This window comes from Polypterus senegalus, chromosome 1, assembly GCF_016835505.1.
Source record: "Polypterus senegalus isolate Bchr_013 chromosome 1, ASM1683550v1, whole genome shotgun sequence".
Lineage (NCBI taxonomy): Eukaryota > Metazoa > Chordata > Cladistia > Polypteriformes > Polypteridae > Polypterus > Polypterus senegalus.
This window is the reverse complement of record NC_053154.1, coordinates 38879787-38906286: the sequence shown is the minus strand read 5'-3', so window position 1 is coordinate 38906286 and position 26500 is coordinate 38879787. Positions and strand designations below refer to the sequence as shown.

Sequence of the window (26500 nt, the reverse complement as noted above, 5' to 3'; positions counted from 1 at the left end):
CTCCCATACCACATTTGCTGCTTTTGTTCATATATCACTGATCGCACATTCACTTATTTCTCTGTCTCAACTCTAGCAACCTGTTTTTTGCTACTTCTGAACTGACAGGCAAATAGAAGCTTTTTTTAATCATTTGTCCACTGTACACATTTGATGTCTAGCACTGTAACAGGATAATATCCATTTCAAGGGTTTACAATCCAACAATAAAACCGTATGCACCACCTTTGCCCTGTCATGAGTATAAATAAATGTCTGACAAACAGGCTTCACTGATTTAAAAAATCCAGGTATTTCTTTTGGTCTCTAACAAAAATAATGAAGGATGAAGGATATAAGGCTGTTTGACAAAACAAAGACCTGCAGAGGTTATATGTAACCCTGTCCTTAACATAAAATATTAAAATTGAGACATGAAATTTGTAGAACCTTCAATAACATCAGCAAACTGAAAATGTATAAATTGTCTTATAAATTGCAAAACATAATCAGTGGCTGAAATGACTGGATGTGGGTTGTTAAGATCTTCATGTACTGTATCTTGGGGAAATATGATAGATGTATGAATGTGTTGATAAAATAAAGAGGATGGCTATATTTCATACCTTATGAAAGTTTAAGTTCAAGCAGAAGGCTTAGGTAATGTGAAGGATTTTTATACACTGTATCTGCACTACAAGTATGTGATGTGTGATGGAACTGGAGTGTCAGTCAGCTCCAAACCCCCAAACATGAAGACACAAGTACACTCCCGGGTTCAAATAAATGTTGTGTTTATTACACAATGCCTCCAAAAGTAGTAAAGCACAAGAACAAATAATCTCTCTCACAGTCACCTTACAATTCCTCCCCTCTCAACACCGCACTGCCCTCCTCCAGTTGAGTGTTGTCTCCCTTCCTCCCAGCTCTGACTTGCCTGGATAAGGGAGTGTGCTACCTTTTATTGTGGCCCTGGAAGTACATCTGGTGCCAGTGCTGCTGCCTGTAGGAAGTACTTCCAGATCATACTGAAGTCCAACATAACAGGGAGCACATTTCACTTCAGCACCCTGTTGAAGCACCCACGGACCCCAGCAGGACTGTTCTGTTGCACTACATCTCCCAGCATGCCCTACTAATTCCCTACTGGATACCAATGTCCTGGGGGAATAAAGAGTCTCCATCTTCTTCTTCTGCTGGGATGTCCGTTCATCCATTCTACACCAGACCATGGGGCGGTGGATTGTGCTAACTGTCTCTCTCAGTCTCCTGAAGACTACTCTCGGGAAATCCCGTTTGGTTCCGGCGCCACTGATGATGCCACGTTCGGTCACAGAGATGTCACTTCCGGGTCTGGCACCAGCAATGATGTCACTTCTGGTGCCGACAATGATGCCACTTTCCGGCCACAAAGACGTCACTTCCGGTCCCGACATAAATTATGTCATTTCTAAACACCATTTTGTCTCAATGCCAGTTAGTTCTGTTTTGCACTCTCACTTTTTAATCAGCTTTTGCAGCCAGGAAAACAATATATGGGTGGCTGCCCCAAACCTTTATGATGTCTGTGACTCATTTATGTGACAATATATACAGTATATATATATATATACACAGTTATGCATTAGGTGGTAGTGGTCCACTGGAGACTTCCCAGCTTGAACACCTGCAGGGGTTCATGGGAACTAGAGTCCAGAAGTACAGCCTGTCTGGGGCGCTGTCTGGGGAGGACTTCCTAGTTCCCAAACAACTCAGAAGTGCAGCTCACATGTTATTCCGGGTCACCTGAAGCCAATCCAGGTCCGTATAAAAGGAGCCCACTGTCTCCCAACTCAACAAACCCTTGTGGCACCTGACAAGGCTGCACTTCCGGACTCCAGTTTCCATGAAACCTTGTGGGTCTCCAAGCAGGGATGGCTCCAGCAGACCACTGCCACTTCACATATGGGTATGGAACTACTCCTAGCCTCCAACTACTGCTTGTTCAATCTCTGGCACCTTCCAACTTAGTAGGAGGTCATGACATCATCCAGCTGGCATGCCCTTCTGTTCTCCACTATGTGGTACTTCCTATACATACACACATATATATCTATATGTATATGCATGGCATCTTTTGCAGGGTGACTTCAGAACTTTTATGTAAAAGAAATCCACGACAGTATGCATTAAGATGCAAAGGTCTGTCAAAGATCTTTTTGTTTGACCAGGTAACGAGCAGAAACATTTTAGATGTAGAGTATACATAGTTGAAGCATTTTGAATGAGATATAATGTTATCTTTTTTGTTTTTCTTTATAGGTATGGAGAATTGGGAGATAACTGCATTATTTTTCATTGCGTTTTGTGTTTTCTTATTGGCTATTCTTCTTGCATGTAAGTAGCTCATATAAATTATTGCTTTGGTTATTATTTTTGTTTTCTCAGTTACTCAGCAGTAGACATTTGTTTATTTGGCATTTATTATATAAAAAGGCACCATTAATAAGAGACTTGCTTCGACTTACTTTTAACAAAGATGGTTGTATTTTAGTGTCAGTAAACAGTAACATGGGAGTGCAATGTTAAAGTGTGAGCGTTACAGTTGTGGAGTGTTTTACACCTCTGACTTGTTCTGTTCCCAGCCTGGTCACTTACAATGTTACACTTACATGTTCTCACTGTGTCTCTTCATTTGTCCTCCATGTACCCTTCTTTCCTCCAACATACTTAAGATCTGCTCTTAGGCTGACTGTCCTGATATAAAGGGGTTTGTCTTAACAGAGACTGTCTCCTTATCCAGATTTGACATTTCTTGCAACCACAAACGAAATAAAGAGGCTTAAAAAAGGGTTGAAACACATTTGTCATGACGTTAAGTGATTGTTTGTGGATGTCATTTTTAATTATCTGGCTAAAGTATATTGCATTTTTAAATGTATAGAGTTTATCAGACTTGTAAATGGGAAATATGCCCTGTAACAATAAGTTCAATTGAATGACAGGGAAGCATGAATGGATTTAAGCGTATATCTTAGTTGAGAAAATGAGTTTAGCAAAAACTAACTAAATTTAATATTTTTTTTAGGTTTTTGGTGTAAAAGGAAAAATGGTAAGTGTGATAAAAGGGTATTCATTAATGTGAGCAGAATTGATTATTTGGTAACACTTTAGGTTAGATAACTTTAAATTACATCTTTTACTCATAATATGTATGAAACAACACAATTTGAGTAACACTAAATTGTTACCTATTATTTTATACAAGTTACACTTACCTGTCAAAGACAGGTTATAGAATAAATGTTAAAATATTTGATGTAAATGATATGTGTAGGTGGCATGGTGGTGCAGTGGTTGCTCTGCTGCCTCGCAATAAGGAGACCTGGGTTCGTATCCTGGGTCCTCCCTGCGTGGAGCTTGCATGTCCCTAGTGTGTGTGGGTGTGTGTGCCATGCGATGGGCTGGCATCCTGCCTGGAATTTATTCCTGCCTTGAGCCCTGTATTGGCCAAGATTGGCTCCAGCAGACCCCAGTGACCTGTGTTAGGATATAGTGGGTTGGAAAATGACTGACCGACTGATATATGTAAAAAACATTTTTAAATTGGTAATTGTTGTTGTAAATATTATTAGGTTTGTAATTAGCATGGAGAATTAGAAAAAATGTAATTCAGTTAATAAGAAACTTAAAAATGCTTTTTGAATGATTAAAAATTAAATTATTTAGTTTTTTTGTTTTCTTCATCTATGCATGACTACTTCTATATCTGACTAATCAACATATACAGTAACTGAAATATAAATTGCTCCAAAATCTACTGCTACCATATGCTCTTTTTACCCAGCTATCCCCTGTTCTAGTTTTAGCTCTGTAGGACCTCTCTGTTCACTGTTTCTTTTATCACTGTTTCTTTCCTCACCAACCATCATGACCTTCTCAACTTCTCTGCTCTTGACTCGTAATAGAGCCACATTTAGCTAGCCATATGAAAACACTGTTTGAGAAAAATATACACCCACCTTTTCTAATGTCTGTCCCCAAGCCTTGTTTCTGTATCTTTGCATGTTTCAAACTCTTTTACCTCACATGGACCTGCAGCAGCTCCTCCTACACCTCTTCTCGGTATCCTCACATGAGTTAACCTCTGTTGGACTACGTGTATACTTGGTGTTCTATAAAGTATCTATCTATCTATCTATCTATCTATCTATCTATCTATCTATCTATCTATCTATCTATCTATCTATCTATCTATCTATCTATCTATCTATCTATCTATCTATCTATCTATCTATCTATCTATCTATCATGTGTCTCAATCTCCCTTGTCTGGGACTTCCTCTCTTAATTGCGTTTCTGTAAATCCTGCTTCTTAGACCCTTTCATTTCAAGGTGCTTTATTTGCCTCCTGTTTTTGACAATCAGCAACCTCAGATGGCACCCATTACCTGTTGTGAAAACATAATTTGTATTCTTGTGAATACTGCCCATCTTTGAAGGTGACTCAAAGTGTATTACATTAGTATTTAGTGACCCAACGTCACTCAGTAAGTTATTTGCTCTGTTGTTGTTGAAATGCTCCTCTTTAATTCTTTTTTGCAAAAATAGAAAAAAAATCACAATGTGAACTTGAACTTTGCACCCCTAAAGTATCATATCATCATTCCTACTACTGAGCCATCAAAGCATAAATAATCACATTGGGAGTACATCTGGTGCCAGTGCTGCTGCCTGTAGGAAGTACAGTATATCTAGGAAAATGGTTCCTGATGAATATCTTCTTTAATGTGATACTGAGTGTTTTTAATACTGTAGCAAATCTGTAGATAGATAGATAGATAGATAGATAGATAGATAGATAGATAGATAGATAGATAGATAGATAGATAGATAGATAGATAGATAGATACTTTATTAATCCCAAGGAGAAATTTACATACTCCAGCAGCAGCATACTGATAAAGAACAATATTAAATTAAAGAGTGATAACAATGCAGGTATAACAGACAGACAATAACTTTGTATAATGTTAACGTTTACCCCCTGAGTGGAACTGAAGCGTCTCATAGTGTGGGGGAGGAACGATCTCCTCAGTCTGTCAGTAGAGCAGGACAGTGAAATCAGTCTGTCGATGAAGCTGCTCCTCTGTCTGGAGATGATCCTGTTCAGTGGATGCAGTGGATTCTTCATGATTCACAGGAGTCTGCTCAGCGCCCGTCACTCTGCTACGGATGTCAAACTGTCCAGCTCCGTGCCTACAGTAGAGCCTGCCTTCCTCACCAGTATGTCAAGGCGTAAGGCTTCCCTCTTCTTTATGCTGCCTCCCCAGCACACCACTGCGTAGAAGAGGGTGCTCACCACAACCATCTGATAGAACATCTGCAGTATCTTATTGCAGTTGTTGAAGGACGCCAGTCTTCTAAGGAAGTATAGTCGGCTCTGTCCTTTCTTACACGAAGCATCAGTATTGGCAGTCCAGTCCAATTTATCATCCAGCTGCACTCCCAGGTATTTATAGGTCTGCACCCTCTGCTCACAGTCACCTCTGATAATCACAGGGTCCAGGAGGGGCCGGGGTCTCCTAAAATCCACCACCAGCTCCTTGGTTTTGCTGGTGTTCAGGTGTAAGTGGTTTGAGTTGCACCATTTAACAAAGTCCTTGATTAGGTTCCTATACTCCTCCTCCTGCCCGCTCCTGATACAGCCCACAATAGCAGTGTCATCAGCGAACGTCTGCACATGGCAGGACTCCGAGTCGTATTGGAAGTCCGATGTATATAGGCTGAACATGACCGGAGAAAGCACAGTCCCCGGCGGCGGTCTTGTGTCGCTGACCACAATGTCAGACCTGCAGTTCCTGAGACACACATACTGAGGTCTGTCTGTAAGATAGTCCACGGTCCATGCCACCAGGTATGAATCTACTCCCATCTCTGTCAGCTTGTCCCTAAGGAGCAGAGGTTGGATGGTATTGAAGGCGCTAGAGAAGTCCAAAAACATAATTCTTACTGCACCACTGCCTCTGTTTAAGTGGGAGAGGGATTGGTGTAGCATATAAATGATGGCATCCTCCGCTCCCACCTTCTCCTGGTATGCGAACAGCAGAGGGTTGAGGGTGTGGTGGGTCTGTGGCCTGAGGTGGTGAAGCAGCAGCCGCTCCATGGTCTTCATCACATGTGACGTCAGAGCGACAGGCCAGAAGTCATTCAGCTCACTAGGACGTGGTACCGTTAGGACTGGGAGGATGCAAGATGTTTTCCAAAGTCTTGGGACTCTTCCCTGTTCCAGACTCAGGTTGAAGATGCACTGTAGAGGACTCCCCTGCTCCAGCGCACAGGCCTTCAGCAGTCATGGCGATACACCATCTGGACCCGCTGCTTTGCTGGCATGAAGTCTCCTCAGCTCTCTGCTTACCTGGGCTGCTGTAATTGTGGGTGGGGGGGAAACTCTCTCTTATGCTGATATCAGCAGAAGGATGGGTGGAGGGTACAGTACACCGAGGTGAGAGTGGGTTAGGGTGGTCAAACCTGTTAAAGAAGTTGTTCATTTGGTTTGCTCTCTCCACGTCTCTCGATGGTGGCACCCCGCTTCGAGCTGCAGCCAGTGATGATCTTCATCCCATCCCACACTTCCTTAATGCTGTTATTCTGCAACTTCTGCTCCAGCTTTCTCCTGTAATGCTCCTTCGCCGTCCTGAGCTGGACTCGGAGTTTCTTCTGCACGCGCTTGTGCCAAGTACAGAAGGAATTAAACTGGCTTCATTTTAATGTGCAGTATGTTCATACATTTTTGTAAAATTTTACATAGGTGCAGTAAATGTCCTATTTCTCATTGTTAAATCCAGCTGTACTGAATGTTTTAAATTAGGACATGTTTTACTTTATAAATGAAATAAAATTTCATAATTCTAAGCCTAACTGATCATAAAACAACTGAATAGTTTACTTTAATATGTGTTACTCAGCTATTACATATTATATTAGATGACTGCACCCAGATAGAATCTGGGACAAAATGTCATGTCATAATTTGCTCTGGCTAATACTCAGCCTCCTCTTTATATGAGATACTTTACATAGGCTATTGTAAACACAAAATATTTAAACATTTTTGTTCACATTTACAGTATAGGAGATGTAAAGAGATATATCATCACAAATTACTGTGTATTTTTTAGTCAGAGCTATAATATTACATTTGAGTTTTCTTTTTAATTTCACATTTCCGCACTAAAACAAAAGAAGAAATGAGGTATTATGATGGAGAATTTATAAAATACATTTTGCGAAGTGCTTGGCTAAAAAATATAGATCTTCTTCGCTTATGAGCACTAATTAGCATAATTATTTGGTAAACACAACCATTTTACTTTTATTGAGGCTTAATTGATCTGAAAGAATTCTTAAAATGTGAAATAGTGTAACTGAGATAAACTTCACATTGACACCCTATTACTTTTCATATTGAAATCAGTTTACATCATTGGTGTCATTCAGAACAGATTAAAATTTTCAGAGTATTGGATATGCTACTTAATTTTGGAAAGACAACTGTAAAATTCTTTAGTTTGGCTCTTTAGTTGTCCCTGAGCATATAACAGCCGAGGTTAAACAAAAATAAGTTGCACAGGTTGTTAGGACATTTTAGGGGTGATATAGTATTCTCACAATACAGTCAGGTTAGGTTGGGGAGCATGCTCTGATACAGCACATTGCCGCACCCACCACATAACGAAACAGCTCAGGATGCTGGTTGGCAACCCCCAGACAGACACACAGTCCATTCCCACCCTCTGGAAATAACCATCTGTGTGCCACAGCTAAGTGTTACGTGGGCATTCCCTTGGCCTGGTGCAGCCACTCGGGACCTTAACAATGAGGATCTTGTGAGCTGGATCATCCTCAGGGAATTGTACCACATGGCCGTAGTGTGGACTTCATGAGCAATCACACATTCGACACAAAGTCAAACAAGTGGTAATCAAGGATTCTCTGAAGAAACACAGAACCTAAGGAGTCCAGTCTTCGTCTAAGGACACCAGACAGAATCCATGTCTCACAACCATATAGCAAAACAGGAAGCACCAGGATTCCAAACACTTGGACATTCATCCTTTTGCAGAGATATCTGGAGTGCCAACACCTCTTTCCAGTGACCACATGGGCCCCATTCTCGTCCAAGAAATCACTAAAGGTTTGTTTTTATACAGGACACTCACAAGCCCAGACACTCAGATTAATTGCTAAGTCTCTCAAGAGCCCTGATCAGATCCTCCATTGACTCTGCAAAGATCACAGTATTGTTGGCAAAGTCAAGATCCTTGAATCTCTCTTCACCAACAGATGCCCCACAGCCACTGGACCCTACAACTCTTCCCAACACCCAGTCCATGCAAGCACTGAACAGAGTAAGAGCAAAAACACATCCCTGATGAGCCCCAGAATAAACTGGGAAAAACTCAGAGGTTCTGCCTCCATTCTGCACACCACTTACAGTACCAGTGTACCTGTCTGCCATGATATCCAGCAACTTTGGGGGATCCTGCAAAGTCGCAGGACATCCCACAGGGCAGCTTGATCAACTGGGTTGAATGCTTTATGAAAATCGACAAACTCTGCAAAGAAACTCTGCCGATATTCATGTTTATGTTCGAGAAGAATCCTCTGTGTCAGGATGTGGTAGACAGTGTCAGGATGTGGTTGATAGTAGACCTCTTAAGCATAAAACCAGACTGCTCTGGTCACGATAGGTAAGCAAATGATCATAGATCCTATTGAAGATGACCTTAGCAAAGACCTTACCTGGCACTGAGAACAGTGTTAACAACCCTGTTGTTGCTGCAATCCAGGTGATCACCCTTCCTTTTCCAAATAGAGACAAGTCCTGTTTTCGACTCAGTTGGGATGACTCCCATCTCCCAAATGGATGCAAAGATTGCTTGCAATGCCAGGAGGACAGCCTTACCACCAGCCTGGAGACGTTCATCATGGATACCACAGATCTCTGCAGCCTTCTCTACCCTCAGCAGGTTCACCACTTGTGCAATCTCACTGGGTGGTTCACACCTAATTGGAGGATCTGTCCCAAGAACCATGAACCCATAGACGTCCAACATCCTAGCCAGAGGATCAGCTTTAAACAGCTGTTCAATGTAGCTACAGTGGTGTGAAAAACTATTTTCCCCCTTCCTGATTTCTTATTCTTTTGCATGTTTGTCACACAAAATGTTTCTGATCATCAAACACATTTAACCATTAGTCAAATATAACACAAGTAAACACAAAATGCAGTTTTGAATGATGGTTTTTATTATTTAGGGAGAAAAAAAAATCCAAACCTACATGGCTCTGTGTGAAAATGTAATTGCCCCCTGAACCTAATAACTGGTTGGGCCACCCTTAGCAGCAATAACTGCAATCAAGCGTTTGCGATAACTTGAAATGAGTCTTTTACAGTGCTCTGGAGGAATTTTGGCCCACTCATCTTTGCAGAATTGTTGTAATTCAGCTTTATTTGAGGGTTTTCTAGCATGAACCGCCTTTTTAAGGTCATGCCATAGCATCTCAATTGGATTCAGGTCAGGACTTTGACTAGGCCACTCCAAAGTCTTTATTTTGGTTTTCTTCAGCCATTCAGAGGTGGATTTGCTGGTGTGTTTTGGGTCATTGTCCTGTTGCAGCACCCAAGATCGCTTCAGCTTGAGTTGACGAACAGATGGCTGGACATTCTCCTTCAGGATTTTTTGGTAGACAGTAGAATTCATGGTTCCATCTATCACAGCAAGCCTTCCAGGTCCTGAAGTAGCAAAACAACCCCAGACCATCACACTACCACCACCATATTTTACTGTTGGTATGATGTTCTTTTTCTGAAATTCTGTGTTCTTTTTACGCCAGATGTAACGGGACATTTGCCTTCCAAAAAGTTCAACTTTTGTCTCATCAGTCCACAAGGTATTTTCCCAAAAGTCTTGGCAATCATTAAGATGTTTCTTAGCAAAATTGAGACGAGCCCTAATGTTCTTTTGCTTAACAGTGGTTTGCGTCTTGGAAATCTGCCATGCAGGCCGTTTTGCCCAGTCTCTTTCTTATGGTGGAGTCGTGAACACTGACCTTAATTGAGGCAAGTGAGGCCTGCAGTTCTTTAGACATTGTCCTGGGGTCTTTTGTGACCTCTCGGATGAGTCGTCTCTGCGCTCTTGGGGTAATTTTGGTCGGCCGGCCACTCCTGGGAAGGTTCACCACTGTTCCATGTTTTTGCCATTTGTGGATAATGGCTCTCACTGTGGTTCGCTCGAGTCCCAAAGCTTTAGAAATGGCTTTATAACCTTAAACAGACTGATAGATCTCAATTACTTCTGTTCTCATTTGTTCCTGAATTTCTTTGGATCTTGGCATGATGTCTAGCTTTTGAGGTGCTTTTGGTCTACTTCTCTGTGTCAGGCAGCTCCTATTTAAGTGATTTCTTGATTGAAACAGGTGTGGCAGTAATCAGGCCTGGGGGTGGCTACGGAAATTGAACTCAGGTGTGATACACTACAGTTAGGTTATTTTTTAACAAGGGGGCAATTACTTTTTCACACAGGGCCATGTAGGTTTGGATTTTTTTTCTCCCTAAATAATGAAAACCATCATTTAAAAACTGCATTTTGTGTTTACCTGTGTTATATTTGACTAATGGTTAAATGTGTTTGATGATCAGAAACATTTTGCGTGACAAACATGCAAAAGAATAAGAAATCAGGAAGGGGGCAAAGAGTTTTTCACACCACTGTAGGTTTTGGTCTAAAAGGCACCTTTCATATAACTGCTTTGATGGATGGTCTTCCATTTTTCCACTCCTACACCAGTTAACCTTTGTAAGAGAAGGGATTGCTCTTTGTTACAGTCGCACCCTATTACCTACTAGGGTCTCTACTATATTGCAGAAATTCATTAGTGAGATGACAAAGCAAACAATGTGTTATTGTGTGCTAGGGTGTTTAAAAGGCAGGAGTGGATGTCTTGCTAATGGTTTACTAGATGTACATAAGCACATTCTTTTATGTTGGTGCAAAGTTCTGTCCTTCAGCGTTACTCATTATTAAGTTATTGCTATGTCTGCAAGAAGAACGTAAAATCAAAACAGGTTAAAACCAAGAGATCAAATAAAACTGTGTCAAAGCCAATATGAAGAACAAGAAACAAAGTCAAGGATGTAAGCAAAAGGTTGATACACAAACAAATTAAGTACAAAGACTTTTAGCAAGAAATAGAATTGATTTTTTTTCTGCAGCTTGCAAAGGAAAAGTTTGTCTGGAAGACTCTTTAAATCTGTTGTGCCACAGTACTCAGGTCGCAACCTCAGAGGACACACCCATTGTGTGTTTTAACAACAGATGCCCAACAATGCTACAAAATGCACAATTGCCTGTAATACTTTGTTTGAGGTGAATGTTTAACTTGTACCATGAGAAGATTGCACTGAGATGTCACTCGGTGACTAATCATTTTATTATACAAGGCACAGAGACTGCCTTACAAAGAGAGACCCAATCAAAAAGAAACCGATATTAAAAGTGAGTGGCAGCAGCTTGCTAAGACACAGATAATGCCAGTCTGTATTATTCTGTGTGCAGCTTACACTGGCAGTTATTTCTGATAGCTACCCTTGTTCAGGAATGCCAGAATAATGTAGGAAAGAGCAGAGAATTTTAACTTGGTTAATTAATTATCAGTATTACCTTTAGCAATACTGGTAATTATTTAAGTAATTCGGAAGGCTTTATTTTAAGACTTTATTTTCCTTATCTTTCCCAATAGGAGGCCACCAGCCATTAGAATTATATCAAGATAACTAAATCACACTTGTTTTAAGAAACAAAAAATACAGTTTTCAAACACAAGGATTATAGAAATATAATAACTCTCTATATATATTGTGGAACGAGCCCCGGAAACAGACAGACGGACATCGTAACGTCACCCAACACACGTTTATTATTTACAGTACGACTTCGTCCACTCCTCGCCCAACTCCAGTCATCGAATGAAGGGAGGCGGCCCCTTTTATTCAAGCCCGGATGGGCTCCAGGTGCTTCCCGACACTCCTCCGCGCACACTCCCCTTGTGGCGGAAGTGCCAGCTGCACATCTGGAAGCCCTCCGGGTGTCCCCAGTCTTCTACCCCCAGCACTTCCTGGTGTGACGGAAGTGCAGAGGTCCAGGACTCTTCAGGCACTGGGACGCCCCCGACGGTCCCCAGTGCAACCAGAGCAGTCGCCCCTCGTGGTCTGGAGGAGGCGCAAGCCCTTCTCTGGTCCTCCTGGGCATCCCGACTGGGGGTGGTACCCCGCCACAGTACCCCACCACAAGCTGAGACCCCTAGGGTCCAGCGGCCTGTCCTGCGAGGGCAGGTCTTCCTCGGCGGAAAGCCGACACGCTCCAGTCCAGGGCCCGGTCCTGTAAAACAGAAAACAGAACAAGGGGCAGAGGCAACGCTCCACCCTCTGATCAGCACCCCGGTGCTTGCAACCTCGGCCTCCCCTTCGAGACCTCCGTGCCCCCCGTGCTGGGACATCGGACGGGGCCACACACGCCCCCGTCACCTCAGCCAGCTGTGGGGTTTCCCTCTGCACCTGCAGAGGGCGGCCCTTCACTGGACGTGCGCACCCAGCAGCACGCCCCTTCCTATTGGAGGATCTGGCATTCTCTCCTCGATTCCTCCTTTTCCTCTTGGATGTATTGACGTTCTGAGTCTGAGCATGGCAAACGCTCAGATCCGATCCCGTCTGCATCCCTACAGAGTGACAGGAGACTGCCGCGTGCTTGGAGCGTTGGGCGCTAGGACCCAGGCACTCATCAGCCCTCGTCCTGCCAGCCCCTGCGATCTCTCTCTCCTCACCTCGCGCACAGCTCACACCACCGCGTCCGTTGTCGGAGAACCGCCTACTTGATGCCGGTCATTCATATCACGGCCAATTTCGTCGGGTTCTCTTTTATAATGTACGGGGTCGGCTGTATTTACCTTCCCCGGCGTACTACTCTGGCCAAAGGCTCCAGCATTGCGCCGTTGTTCCTCCGCAGCACACAGCGTCTGTGATGACACGACTGTCTTCCCCTTCTGCCCCCTGGCAGTGACCACAGGCCCCTACAGCGTTGAGCTTCCAAGCTCTGCACCCGTGGTCCCCAGTGCAACCACGGCAGTCACCCCCTCGTGGTCTGGAGGAGGCGCAAGCCCTCCTCTGGTCCTCCTGGGCGTCCCAGCTCTGTACCACCCCCAGCTGTCCGCCACAATACATACAGTGTATCGACATATAAGACAGAAAGGAAGACAAATGAGATGGAGAAACTAACACAGAAGAAGCTGGTTGTTTACCGGCTATTTAGATTTCTAATTTATCTTGGCACAGATAAACTGTTTTACGATACCAAGTCTTTAAGCATGATGTTACTTGGAATTGTTGCTGTTGTCTCTCTGGGTTCAAGTGGAAGATTCTTCTTGCATTGGAATCCACTCTTTCTCTTTATGATGTGGCTTTATTAGTGGTGTGATGTGCTTTTCTGAGTTAGGTGTTTTGCTGCATCCTGAGCAACTTCATAGGGAAAAGCATTACTTTTTCTGGCACAAGTTTAAATGCTGAAGTCCCCGTGCGAAAGTAATGGCTGCTTCACTGTCTTCTTTGACAGGACTCAGTCATTGGCACAGAGATTAGCTTATCAGAGTGGATCTCAGTTTTCAAGAACACAAAGAGAAGAGATGGTCAGGTTTCAGCTAACAAAGAGGGAGCGGCTCATCAGCTTTTAGATTTCAGAGAAAGAACAGGCTTCAAAGAATGCAGGAGATGAGTGCAGATAGTGGTTGATGGCAGGTCTAACCTGTGTGATTACATTAAAGACACTTCTAATTACAGAACCAGTGCCTGCTCAAAGCCATGTTATTTTGTCCATCTAAGTTTCAACTTATTGTACTATAGCTCTTTGTCTTGCTGGTGTCTTCATGTCTCAAGGAGTCTTCAGAGATGTCAGTTCAACTGGTAATTTGCATCTTTGTTATCAGATGAAGTACAGGGCTGACCAAGAATGTTATGACCTGCAGTTAAGCTATTTTCTCAGGAGTGCTGGTTGCGGGTGAACCTTGATTTCTGCATCCATGTTAAATCTACTGTCTTAACAGGCCTTGTGTGCCACAGAAGCCTAGCAAAATGAGAAATACCCACTTTGCTCTGCAACATCATTGACGTTTCCTATTTTTGGTATGATTACCAAAAAACCCTCATGTTCTGAAACAAGAAATGGCATGACTCAAAGATTTCAGTTATTTGAATAAGTAGCTTGATTTTCTTCTCGTTTTTGACTTCTCTGAAGGCATTGTCACTAATTACAGCAGCAGAATGATTTGGACCAGGCAAACTGTTATGCAGATTAGCTATCTGCTTCTAGCACTCTCATTGGACAGCTATAAAAACCAGGCTCTCACAGCAGTCATATAAAGATCCACCAAAATGTGAATAATTACTGAAAGACTGCAAAAGGCTGATGTGGCCCTGGTGAAATGGTTACAAACATGGACAGTCTATATCAACCCAGAAAAAAACACAAGCAACACAAACTACCACCATAAAAACGTTTGGCTGCTTAATCATCTGGCAAAACACAACAAATACCTGGGAGTTATTCATCCTTCAGATTCAGGTCTTCCAAAACAAAGTCTTAAAAATGACACTTAATGTACCATGGTAGGTAACTAATGATGGAATACACCAAGACTCCAAATTCCCTTCAGTTCAGCAAGTTGTACAGAAGACCTCCATCAAACTCTTCACGGAACTAGAAACCAGCCACAAAAAAGCACTACACAAACTTTCCCTATGTCATCCTACAAGAAACTCAGGAGACCTAAAGTAGTGTTAGAGGACTAACCATCTTAAACGCCCTACAACGTCAACAAAATCTCATCCTGCTCCAAAGCCAAAAGCCACCCTGGTCCTCAGGTGATGCCAGAGGGCTCTGCCAAGACAAGACATGTCTGTTTCATAGGATTTCCTCTTGACCTCTAAGTGCTTTTGCCATCCAACACTATGGCACTGGGAGTACTCCTGGGTCCTTCATAAAAGAAGCTGCTCCACTTTGGAAAGGCAGGCAGAGATGGGAAGTGGTGGATGAGGCATTCCGGGAGGAGAGTGGAGGAAGAGGACTGCAAGTGTGCTGCTGAATGTAAGATTCAAGACAAAGCCCATAAAAAGTAGTATGTTTAATAAAAGGTCTTTTGAACCTGGGACTTGTGTCTGTGTGGTGGTTTTGTTTGGGGTGCTGCAACATCCTCTATTGGTCACAGTGTGTATCTTCTCTGAACTTTTCTACTGAATTTAGGAAGAGAAACTTATAACGGCAAAAAAAGTATCCTTTACAAACATTATTTTTTATTTACAGTGATACTAATAACCTTTAGCTGGCTTTATCCTAACTACTGAGTTACAATCAATAGTTCTCGAAATGAAAGTAGGTGTAATAATGGTTTAGCTCTTGCTGACTCTTGCTTTGTTCCAATCCTTCTGTGTCATCTTTCTCTGACATCAAGAACAATGTTCAGCAAGCTGTTTATCCTTTGATCAGGAGCTCTTCTCCTCCTTCACCTTGGTCAGACCTGCTGGGTGTGAGAGGTGCTGCAGTTTTCTCTGAGGTTTCACAAACTGTGGTCCTCTTTTTGTGAGGTTGCAGAAAGAAACCTTCAAGCTCCTGCTCTTTCTCGCTTCGCTCGCTCATCCCCGGGTTTGGTTTACTGGATATACAATTTAAAGAGATTGTTATTTTCATGGGAATTGTTACATATGCATTATTTTCACTTTTCCTTTAAAACTTTTGTAAAAACAATACTTGTCCTTTATTTCCAGCCCCGGGTGAGGTTAAATCTCTTTCTCGCAGGATGTATAACGCTATTCACGTTGTGAAGGGGGGGCGGCTGAACGCATGCAAAGGAGATCATCTGCTGGCTTTCTGTTGCTGGCGAGCTGCTTGTTCTGCTTGACGATTGTCATTGTTTTAAGAGCTGGGAGCACATGAAGTGTGTCTGCAAAAAGCATTCCAACAACTGCTAGGTTAGATGTCCGTCAACTTGTTTTAAATGTTGTCTCACTGCCTTCTCTCGCGTGACGTTAAAGTGTCTCTCTTGGGACGTCAAATTGTCATCCAAGAAGATCACGGTCTCCCTAGTTTCCCTCCAAAGATTTTTTTTATAATAGAGAGATATTTCCTCTCAAACTGGACAAATTGCATTTGGAGTGCATTTTATGAGCACAATTCTATAATGGTCTACAGTGGTTTGAGATTATATTGAAGTAACTTGGGAATATTGTACTCTATTGTGACAGATAGGGGGTGCTGTTGTCCCCTTGAATCCTCAGACCAGACGCCAGACACCAGATACAAGTCCAATAATTGTTTTTATTAGGACAATACAGTGCACAAAGCACCCTCCACTCCACAATACTCATACAATAGTCAATCAATAACCAATAATAAACAATCCTCCACTCTCCCAGACGCGTTTTCCCTCTGCCACCCGACTCAGCTCGCCCATTTGGGATCTCACACAGTCTCTTATAGTCCTTGACCCAGAAGTGCTTCTGAACCCTCAGTTCATGTGACTTCCTAGCACTTCCAGGTCAGATCAAAACTCTTCTTTTTCATCCTAGAAGTACGTCATTTCCTCTGTCGCTGTGACTAAGACGTACTTCCAGGTTATAGGTAAAATTAACATCTCTGAGCTTCCCTGCAGCGTCTCCTAGTGGCCCTGACATTATCCAGCAGGGTCTTGTACTACAACTATATAGTCCATGATGCCCTGCTGGAATTCGGAGCATCTCCATGTCGCAGGGAGGGCTCCCTCTGGCAGCCTGGGGGTATTGGCCAGGGTGAATGGTCGGCCATAGTCCACACTGTTTTATTTTTTTGAAATTTACTAAATTATTTTGATGCATGAATATTTCAGGAACTTCTCATTGCCTCCTTGTGGCATCATTCTTTTTGAATAGTGGACTTGTGGCAGTATATGATGAACCTAACAATGTTTTATATACGGTATATAAGACCTTAAATTAAATGGACATTGTGTAGAATTGTAGTAATAAAGTAAAGTGAAGTTAGCTAAGTCCTTGCACAACACATTTAATGTACCGGTAATTCTATATGTAATATTTCATGTAATCACAGATTTAATGCAAACAGTAAAAGAATGATATTGTGAGTACATGCGGCCAACATGAGGTTCTTGGCCAGTGAAGTTGGTCACACTGTTAATGATAGGGTGACGTGTTCAGTAAAACAGAAAGGCTATAGAGCAGAGCTGCTGATTCTCTGAATTGAATGGAGTCAGTTTTGTTGCTTTAGTTATGGGTATGAAGATAGGATTCCTCCCGTGTATGTGTGACCCTCTGTTTGAAAATGTGAGGAAAATTCAAGACACTATGGAGAAATGTTGTGACTGACATGGGAACATCTGAGAACTCCACAGAAGGACATGAAAAAAGTTGTATAAGTCAGACAAGGACATGAAAAAAGTTTACTTGAGGATTTTGCAAATGTATTAAAAATAAAAAAAACTGAGAAATCACATGTACATAAGTACAGTGGGATGCAAAAGTTTGGGCAACCTTGTTAACAGTCATTATTTTCCTGTATAAATCGTTGGTTGTTACGATAAAAAATGTCATTTAAATATATCATATAGGAGACACACACAGTGATATTTGAGAAGTGAAATGAAGTTTATTGGATTTACAGAAAGTGTGCAATAATTGTTCAAACAAAATCAGGCAGGTGCATAAATTTGGGCACCGTTGTCATTTTATTGATTCCAAAACTTTTAGAACTAATTATTGGAACTCAAATTGGCTTGGTAAGCTCAGTGACCCCTGACCTACTTACACAGGTGAATCCCATAATGAGAAAGAGTATTTAAGGAGGTCAATTGTAAGTTTCCCTCCTCCTTTAATTTTCTCTGAAGAGTAGCAACATGGGGGTCACAAAACAACTCTCTTCACGGAAACGTGGCTGAACGCGGACATCGCGGACTCAGCTATCCAGCTCAACGGGCTAGCATGCTATCGGGCCGACAGAGAAGCCTCTTTGTCCGGTAAGAGCCGCGGAGGCGGTTTGTGCATCTACATCAACAGTCTCTGGTGCACGAACTCTGCTGAAGTGAGTCGCCACTGCTCGCCACAGATAGAGTTTCTAGCCGTAAAGAGCCGCCCGTTCTACCTGCCGAGAGAATTCTCCGTGGTGCTACTCGTAGCTGTTTACCTGCCGCCTAGCGCTAATGCTAACCTAGCATTAGCCGAACTGTACGAGGAAATCAACAAGCTCCAGACCGCACACCCGGACGGCTTTTTCATCATTGCCGGCGACTTCAACCACGCAAACCTGAAGGCAGTTCTCCCCAAATTCCATCAACATGTGGACTTTGCTACGAGGGGGGAGAACTGCCTGGACAAAGTTTACACCAACGTGCGTGGTGCCTACAAAGCAGCACTGCGCCCACACATCGGCTCTTCCGACCACGCTACAGTGATGCTGCGACCCGCATACTCGACGCTGCTGAAACGCACGAGACCTGCCAGGAAAACCATCCGAGTCTGGCCCAGTGGAGTGATCTCCGCACTCCAGGACTGTTTTGAATGTACGGACTGGAATGTTTTTAGAGAGGCGGCGACGTATGACGGCTGTGTTAACCTGGACGAGTTTGCAGAATCTGTGACTTGTTACATTACCAAGTGCACAGAGGATGTTACCGTCCTGAAGAACATCACTACTAGAGCCAATGAGAAACCCTGGTTCACAGCACAGGTGCGCGCGCTGCTGAGAGAGAGAGATGCTGCGTTCCGGTCCGGGAGTACAGCTGCCCTTAGAACAGCTAGGGCAAACCTCTCTCGCTCTATCCGCCAAGCAAAGCGAGCGTATGGCAAAAAGATCCAGCACCACTTCAAAGACGCAAAAGACTCCGCAGTCTATGGCAGGGCATCCAGGCTGTCACCCAGTACAAGCCAGCATCAAGCAGCTGTGAGGGAGATGCCACACTCCCTGAGGAACTGAACAAGTTCTACGCACGGTTTGACGCACTGAACAACATGCCACCGACGAAAGCGACACCTCTCATCACCGACCAGACCGTCTCTCTGCCTGCAGCTGACGTGAGGAGAACTTTCTCCACGATCAACCCACGTAAAGCTGCTGGTGCGGACAACATTCCAGGTCGAGTGCTGAGAGACTGTGCTGATCAGCTCGCCGAGGTGTTCACAGACATCTTTAACACTTCACTGAGCCAGATGATCGTCCCGACTCGGCTTCAAGTCCACTACCATCATCCCAGTGCCAAAGAAATCTTCAGTTTCCTGCCTGAATGACTACCGGCCCATCGCACTGACCCCATCATCATGAAGTGCCTTGAGAGGCTTGTCATGGCACGAGTGAAGAGCAACCTCCCCCACTCACTGGACCCTATGCAGTTTGCCTATCGCACAAACAGGTCAACTGAGGACGCCATATCCACTGCACTTCACCTTTCCTCTCTCACCTGGACAATAAAGACTCTTATGTTAGATTGCTGTTCATAGACTTTAGTTCAGCGTTCAACACCATCATCCCCCATAGACTGTGTGTGAAACTGAGCAAGTTGGGACTAAGCACCTCACTCTGCAATTGGATACTTGATTTCCTGTCAGAGAGACCTCAGTCCGTCCGAATCGGTGACACTGTCTCCAGCACCATCAGGCTGAGTACCGGAGCTCCTCAGGGCTGCGTTCTCAGTCCACTTTTGTTTACACTCCTGACTCACGACTGCACTGCCCTGCACAGCTCAAACCACATCATCAAATTCCGCCGACACGACCGTGGTGGGGCTCATCAAAACAACGATGAATCTGCATACAGAGATGAGGTGAAGCAGCTGGCTGCCTGGTGCAGTGACAACAACCTGTCGCTGAATGTGGACAAAACTAAAGAAATGGTCATCGACTTCAGGAAAGCTCGCTCCACCCACACACCACTTAGCATTCACGGTTCCACGGTTGAGACTGTAAAAAACACCAAGTTCCTGGGAGTTCACATCTCAGATGATCTCACCTGGACCACCAACACCACCTCCATCACCAAAAAGGCCCAGCAGCGTCTACACTTTCTGAGACGACTGAAGCGAGCCAACCTGCCCCCTCCCACCCTCACCATGTTCTACAGGGGCACTATAGAGAGCGTCCTAACCAGCTGCATCTCCACCTGGTTCGGAAACAGTACTGTTGCTGATATCAGGCGGATTGAAAGGATCATCAAAGCAGCTGGAAACATCATTGGAACGTCTCTTCCGCCACTGCAGGACATCTTCCACAGACGCTGCATCAAAAGGGCCTCCTGCATCGTGCTTGACCCCTCTCATCCTTCACACAGACTTTTCACGCTCCTTCCTTCTGGCAGACGCTTCCGCAGCATCAGGTCTCGGTCTTCCAGGATGCGTGATAGCTTCTTCCCACAAGCCATAAGACTCATGAACTCACTCCCAGCCATCACACTTCCTCTTCCTACCTCTTTGTCTTTTTCTAGTTCTAACTTTATTTAAAAACTCTTAAACTTTATTTAAATGCATATTGCACATTCTCTAGTTTAAAATGTGTCACTTATTTATTGTCTATTTCATATGCCTATTTATTCTATATCCTCTGTTATGCTGTTCTATGTTTGTCTATACTGGAAACCTGGAGCCACGTCGTCTCGTCTCTCTATGTACCTGTACAGTGTATAGCAGAGATGACAATAAAGTTGACTTTGACTTGACTTTGACAAATGACCTGAAGACAAAGATTGTTCACCATCACGGTTTAGGGGAAGGATACAGAAAGCTGTCCCAGAGATTTAAGCTGTCTGTTTCCACAGTTAGGAACATATTGAGGAAATGGAAGACCACAGGCTCAGTTCAAGTTAAGGCTTGAAGTGGCAGACCAAGAAAGATTTCGGATAGACAGAAGTGACGAATGGTGAGAACAGTCAGAGTCAACCCACAGACCAGCACCAAAGACCTACAACATCATCTTGCAGCAGATGGAGTCACTGTGCATCGTTCAACCATTCAGCGACTTTACACAAGGAGATGCTGTATGCGAGAGTGATGCAGAGGAAGCCTTTTCTCCACCCACAGCACAAACAGAGCCGCTTGAGGTATGCTCAAGCACATTTGGACAAGCCAGCTTCATTTTGGAATAAGGTGCTGTGGACTGATAAAACTAAAATTTAGTTATTTGGGCATAACAAGGGGCGTTATGCATGGAGGAAAAAGAACACAGCATTCCAAGAAAAACACCTGCTACCTACAGTAAAATATGGTGGTGGTTCCATCATGCTGTGGGGCTGTGTGGCCAGTGCAGGGACTGGGAATCTTGTCAAAGTTGAGGGACGCATGGATTCCACTCAGTATCAGCAGATTCTGGAGACCAATGTCCAGGAATCAGTGACAAAGCTGAAGCTGCGCCGGGGCTCGATCTTTCAACAAGACAACGACCTGAAACACTGCTCAAAATCCACTAAGGCATTCATGCAGAGGACCAAGTACAACGTTCTGGAATGGCCATCTCAGTCCCCAGACCTGAATATAATTGAAAATCTGTAGTGTGAGTTAAAGAGTGCTGTCCATGCTCGGAAGCCATCAAACCTGAATGAACTAGAGATGTTTTGTAAAGAGGAATGGTCCAAAATACCTTCAACCACAATCCAGACTCTCATTGGAACCTACAGGAAGCGTTTAGAGGCTGTAATTTCTGCAAAAGGCGGATCTACTAAATATTGATTTCATTTATTTTTTGTGGTGCCCAAATTTATGCACCTGCCTGATTTTGTTTGAACAATTATTGCACACTTTCTGTAAATCCAATAAACTTCATTTCACTTCTCAAATATCAATGTGTGTGTCTCCTATATGATATATTTAACTGACATTTTTTATCGTAACAACCAACGATTTATACAGGAAAATAATGACTATTAACAAGGTTGCCCAAACTTTTGCATCCCACTGTATTCACAGCCTTTGCTCAATACTTTGTTGATGCACCATTGGCAGCAATTACAGCCTCAAGTCTTTTTGAATATGATGCCACAAGCTTGGCACACCTATCCTTGGCCAGTTTCTCCCATTCCTCTTTGCAGCACCTCTCAAGCTCCATCAGGTTGGATGGGAAGCGTCGGTGCACAGCCATTTTAAGATCTCTCCAGAGATGTTCAGTCAGATTCAAGTCTGTGCTCTGGCTGGGCCACTCAATGACATTCACAGAGTTGTCCTGAAGCCACTCCTTTGATATCTTGGCTGTGTGCTTAGGGTTGTTGTCCTGCTGAAAGATGAACCGTTGCCCCAGTCTGAGGTCAAGAGCGCTCTGGAGCAGGTTTTCATCCAGGATGTCTCTGTACATTGCTGCAGTCATTTTTCCCTTTATCCTGACTGGTCTCCCAGTTCCTGCTGTTGAAAAACATCCCCACAGCATGATGCTGCCACCACCATGCTTCACTGTAGGGATGGTATTGGCCTGGTGATGAGCGGTGCCTAGTTTCCTCCAAACGTGACACCTGACATTCACACCAAAGAGTTCAATCTTTGTCTCATCAGACCAGAGAATTTTGTTTCTCATGGTCTGAGAGTCCTTCAGGTGCCTTTTGGCAAACTCCAGGTGGGCTGCCATGTGCCTTTTACTAAGGAGTGGCTTCCGTCTGGCCACCCTACCATATATGCCTGATTTGTGGATTGCTGCAGAGATGGTTGTCCTTCTGGAAGGTTCTCCTCTCTCCACAGAGGACCTCTGGAGCCCTGACAGAGTGAGCATCGGGTTCTTGGTCACCTCCCTGACTAAGGTCCTTCTCCCCTGATCGCTCAGTTTAGATAGCCGGCCAGCTCTAGAGTCCTGGTGGTATTGAACTTCTTCCACTTACAGATGATGGAGGCCACTGTGCTCATTAGGACCTTCAAAGCAACAGAAATTTTTCTGTAACCTTCCCCAGATTTGTGCCTCGAGACAATCCTGTCTTGGAGGTCTACAGACAATTCCTTTGACTTCATGCTTGGTTTGTGCTCTGACATGAACTGTCAACTGTGGGACCTTATATAGACAGGTGTGTGCCTTTCCAAATCATGTCCAATCAACTGAGTTTACCGCAGGTGGACTCCAATTAAGCTGCAGAAACATCTCAAGGATGATCAGGGGAAACAGGATGCACCTGAGCTCAATTTTGAGCTTCATGGTAAAGGCTGTGAATATTTACGTACATGTGATTTCTCAATTTTTTTATTTTTAATAAATTTGCAAAACTCTCAACTAAACTTTTTTCACGTTGTCATTATGGGGTGTTGTGTGTTGAATTCTGAGGAAAAAAATGAATTGAATCCATTTTGGAATAAGGCTGCAACATAACAAAATATGGAAAAAGTGATGCACTGGGAATACTTTCTGGATGCACTGTATATGTATGATAGTATTTTAAATCTACTCATTTTGTTGGATTTGGTATGGTTTCAGGCCTACCATGTTGTAATGAATAAGTCAGACAAAATAAAACTGAAGAGGCCTCAAGAAAGCTGTGATATCTTAAAACAAAAGGTTGTTAATTTATTGCAACAAAGATAAAAAGGAAAAGATTTGTTTAAATTCAATAAGTCAGTACATTTATCAAATATACATAAACTGGAGAAAAACCATCATAATTAACAGATGCAGAGTAAGCTATTGTGCTTTAAATAAAGCATGCTGTATGAATTTGGAAAAACCTAAAAACACATATTTATGAAAAAACATTAAAGTTTATTCCCACGCTAGAAAAATAAAGAAGGTAAATGATAGAATTTTTCACCTGTATAGTCTTCATCAGATATACAGCTGAAAAGAAAAAATTAGACGCGGGTAGAGAACAAAGTCAGGGCAGATGAAAAAAGGAAAATGTGACAGTAGGTAAGAAAAGGTACCATTAGAGAAAATAAAGAGGGAGGATAAAAAGTTAAAATATGTGATGCCAGGTTGAAAATAAGCTTATCTTCTTCTGTTTTGTTTGAAAGGAATTGTTAAAGCCCTGTGAAAGACCTCAGACAGAGAGATCAATGTGGTTATGATCAAGGGATGTGAACTTTAGACTTTGTAAGGTCATTGTCCTACCTTGCGTGGAGAGCACTTTGAGTAGTGAGAAAAGCGCTATATAAACGTAAAGAATTATTATTATAACTGTGTGGACGTGCTCTCTGAAATGCTCTGCTAGCCGACTCCCTGTATCACCAATGCACTGTAGATGGCTGGACACTTCCTACAAGAAATGCAGTAGATATGATTTTTGGACTGGCCAGAGGCCTGCTGTTTAATTTTGAACTTACCAGATATAAACGTATTGTTGGTAACATACAGTTCAGACTGCCTGATGAGGAATGTGGTTCTCCTCTGTGAAGTGAGCTAAGAAGAGAAGTTTGCATAGGTTAGGTGGTTGATGGAAGGAGATCTTGTGAGGGTTAGGAAAAAAAGCTTCTATGGAACGATCGGTCTGTAAAACAGGGAATTTTTGTATGCTAAACTATGGGAAAGATGAAGTATTAAGGTGGAATTGGAGGACCACGGGGTGTGGGTTTCATTATTGGGTTTCCTCTTAAAGTGGATGTTACAAGATCTGCTCCTGGTTTGATTGAATATCCTGTCCACAACATGACAAGGGTACTCTTTATAAGTGAAGAAACTTCTCATTTTGAGTGCTTCGTACACAAATCAACTTCTTTACTGCACAGGCAACTGAGTCTAAGGATGGAAACAGCTGTAGACAACCTAACTGTGTGAGTCAGTTGGCATGTGAAAGACAGAGGTTTTTAAGTCCTGGAAAGCTGATAGAAAGAGTTATACTTAAAAATGGTAGAGCTATCAAAAAAATATCGACTATAAACCTGAGAGGTCAATGGAAACTATTAAAATCTTTAATGAATTCCTGTAGCAGGCTTCTGGAACAAAAGGCCTCATCAGCACAATCATTGACATATCTTTTACACAGGTCTGGTATGCTATTCTTAAAATATTCTATTCGATAAATGCTATTCTACACACATAAAAATCAAATCTTATGGTTTTGTGGTTACATGATAATTATTTTTCTTCTATTTAGTAGATTGACTCTAATTTTGCTATAAAAAAGCTACATGAAGATAATTAGAGTAGAAAAACATTCAAAAAAGGCAGAAATCAACAAAACCCTGAAAGTAAAATACATTTTCAGGAAAGTTTACATGATAAAAGTACCAGGAGAACTATTTCTTTTTCTGTAATAGTTTAAAAAAATATGTAATTTATTTAAAATCTTCAGAATCATTTATGGTTTCTTTTTCAGAGAGTAGAAGAAAAGAATATTATCAGGATCTGGATGAAGGTACTCTTTTAAGAAAAATATTTTCATATGCTCTGAATTTTCTTTGCTCTGAAGCTGTTCTTCAAAGAAGTGGTGTAATGTGGTTGGAAAAGCAGACTCGGGTAGTTAGGCAAAAGGTCGGGGAGCTAGCTGGGTCACCCCTTTAAATCTTCTTCTTCTTTTGGCTGCTCCTGTTAGGGGTTGCCAAAAAAAACAGTCATGCAGCGGCAAAAACAAAGAAAATATGACTTGTGTCAGCCATTCAACTAAATAAGTGGTAGCAACGGAACTGGAGCTTTGTCCTTCTCAAACTGCAGCTCAAGTACTGATTCCATCTTCCTAAGCAGTCCCTTTTTATACTGTTGGTGCCAGAAGGGGCGGAATTTTCCCAGAGCATTGTGGGTGGCGCTGGATGTCCGCATTCGGCAGATTTTCAATGCTACAGGGAAAAGAGAAGATAATGTTAGTGTCAGCACCACCTCTCATCCGTGGATGGTACTGCTTACCTCACCAGCACCAGGAAGGTGGTCCTCAGGCAAACATGCGTGTCAGTGGTAAAATGCAGAAGCCTCAATATAATCATTTTCATTACATGTCTACAGATATTTTAAAAAGTCTCCTTAAAACAATGCTAGTGGAAGGGAATAATCATTTCTATTTGTGTACATACTTATAATGTGCAAAAATGATTAGAAAATATAAATAAATAAATGAATATTTGGACAGATGGTGTATGTAACTGCGTTTTCCCATTTAAGGCAACTGGTTCCTTTTTATTACAGTGCCTGCTTGTAGTTTATAGTAAAGTATTGTACTCAATGGATTCTTGCTCATATTATTGCTGTTTTAGGTACCTCGCTATATTGTACTTAGGAGTGCTGCGCACTTTATCCTCTAGAATGGCGTGACTTGCCCATTTTATGAACTTCCTGCAGCTGACACTTCATAATGTTATAATATGCCATATTTACAATTTCACAATATGAGAAATACAACAGGAAAAATGTACTGAAATCCCATCTAAAAATGAACAAACAAAAGGTGTAAAGTTTAAAACACAAAGTGTTCTGTGCTCTATACTGAGGGCAAGTCTGTAGCCAAAATGTAGGATCTTTACTTTTATTATTTTGAGAGCAAAAAAAAAAAATCCTTTCACTGGTTTACAA

General features: G+C 42.6%; 1 protein-coding gene across 1 annotated transcript in view; it reads left to right on the top strand.

Annotated features, from left to right (window-relative positions):
* Positions 1-26500, top strand: part of LOC120525114 (butyrophilin subfamily 1 member A1-like) — a 46448-nt gene that overhangs the window by 15642 nt on the left and 4306 nt on the right. Inside the window, exons 2-4 of the mRNA XM_039747138.1 lie at positions 2281-2355; positions 3047-3070; positions 25317-25355. Of these exons, the coding sequence (XP_039603072.1) occupies positions 2283-2355; positions 3047-3070; positions 25317-25355 (136 nt within the window). The 5' untranslated portion in view covers positions 2281-2282. The remainder of the gene's footprint in view (positions 1-2280; positions 2356-3046; positions 3071-25316; positions 25356-26500) is intronic.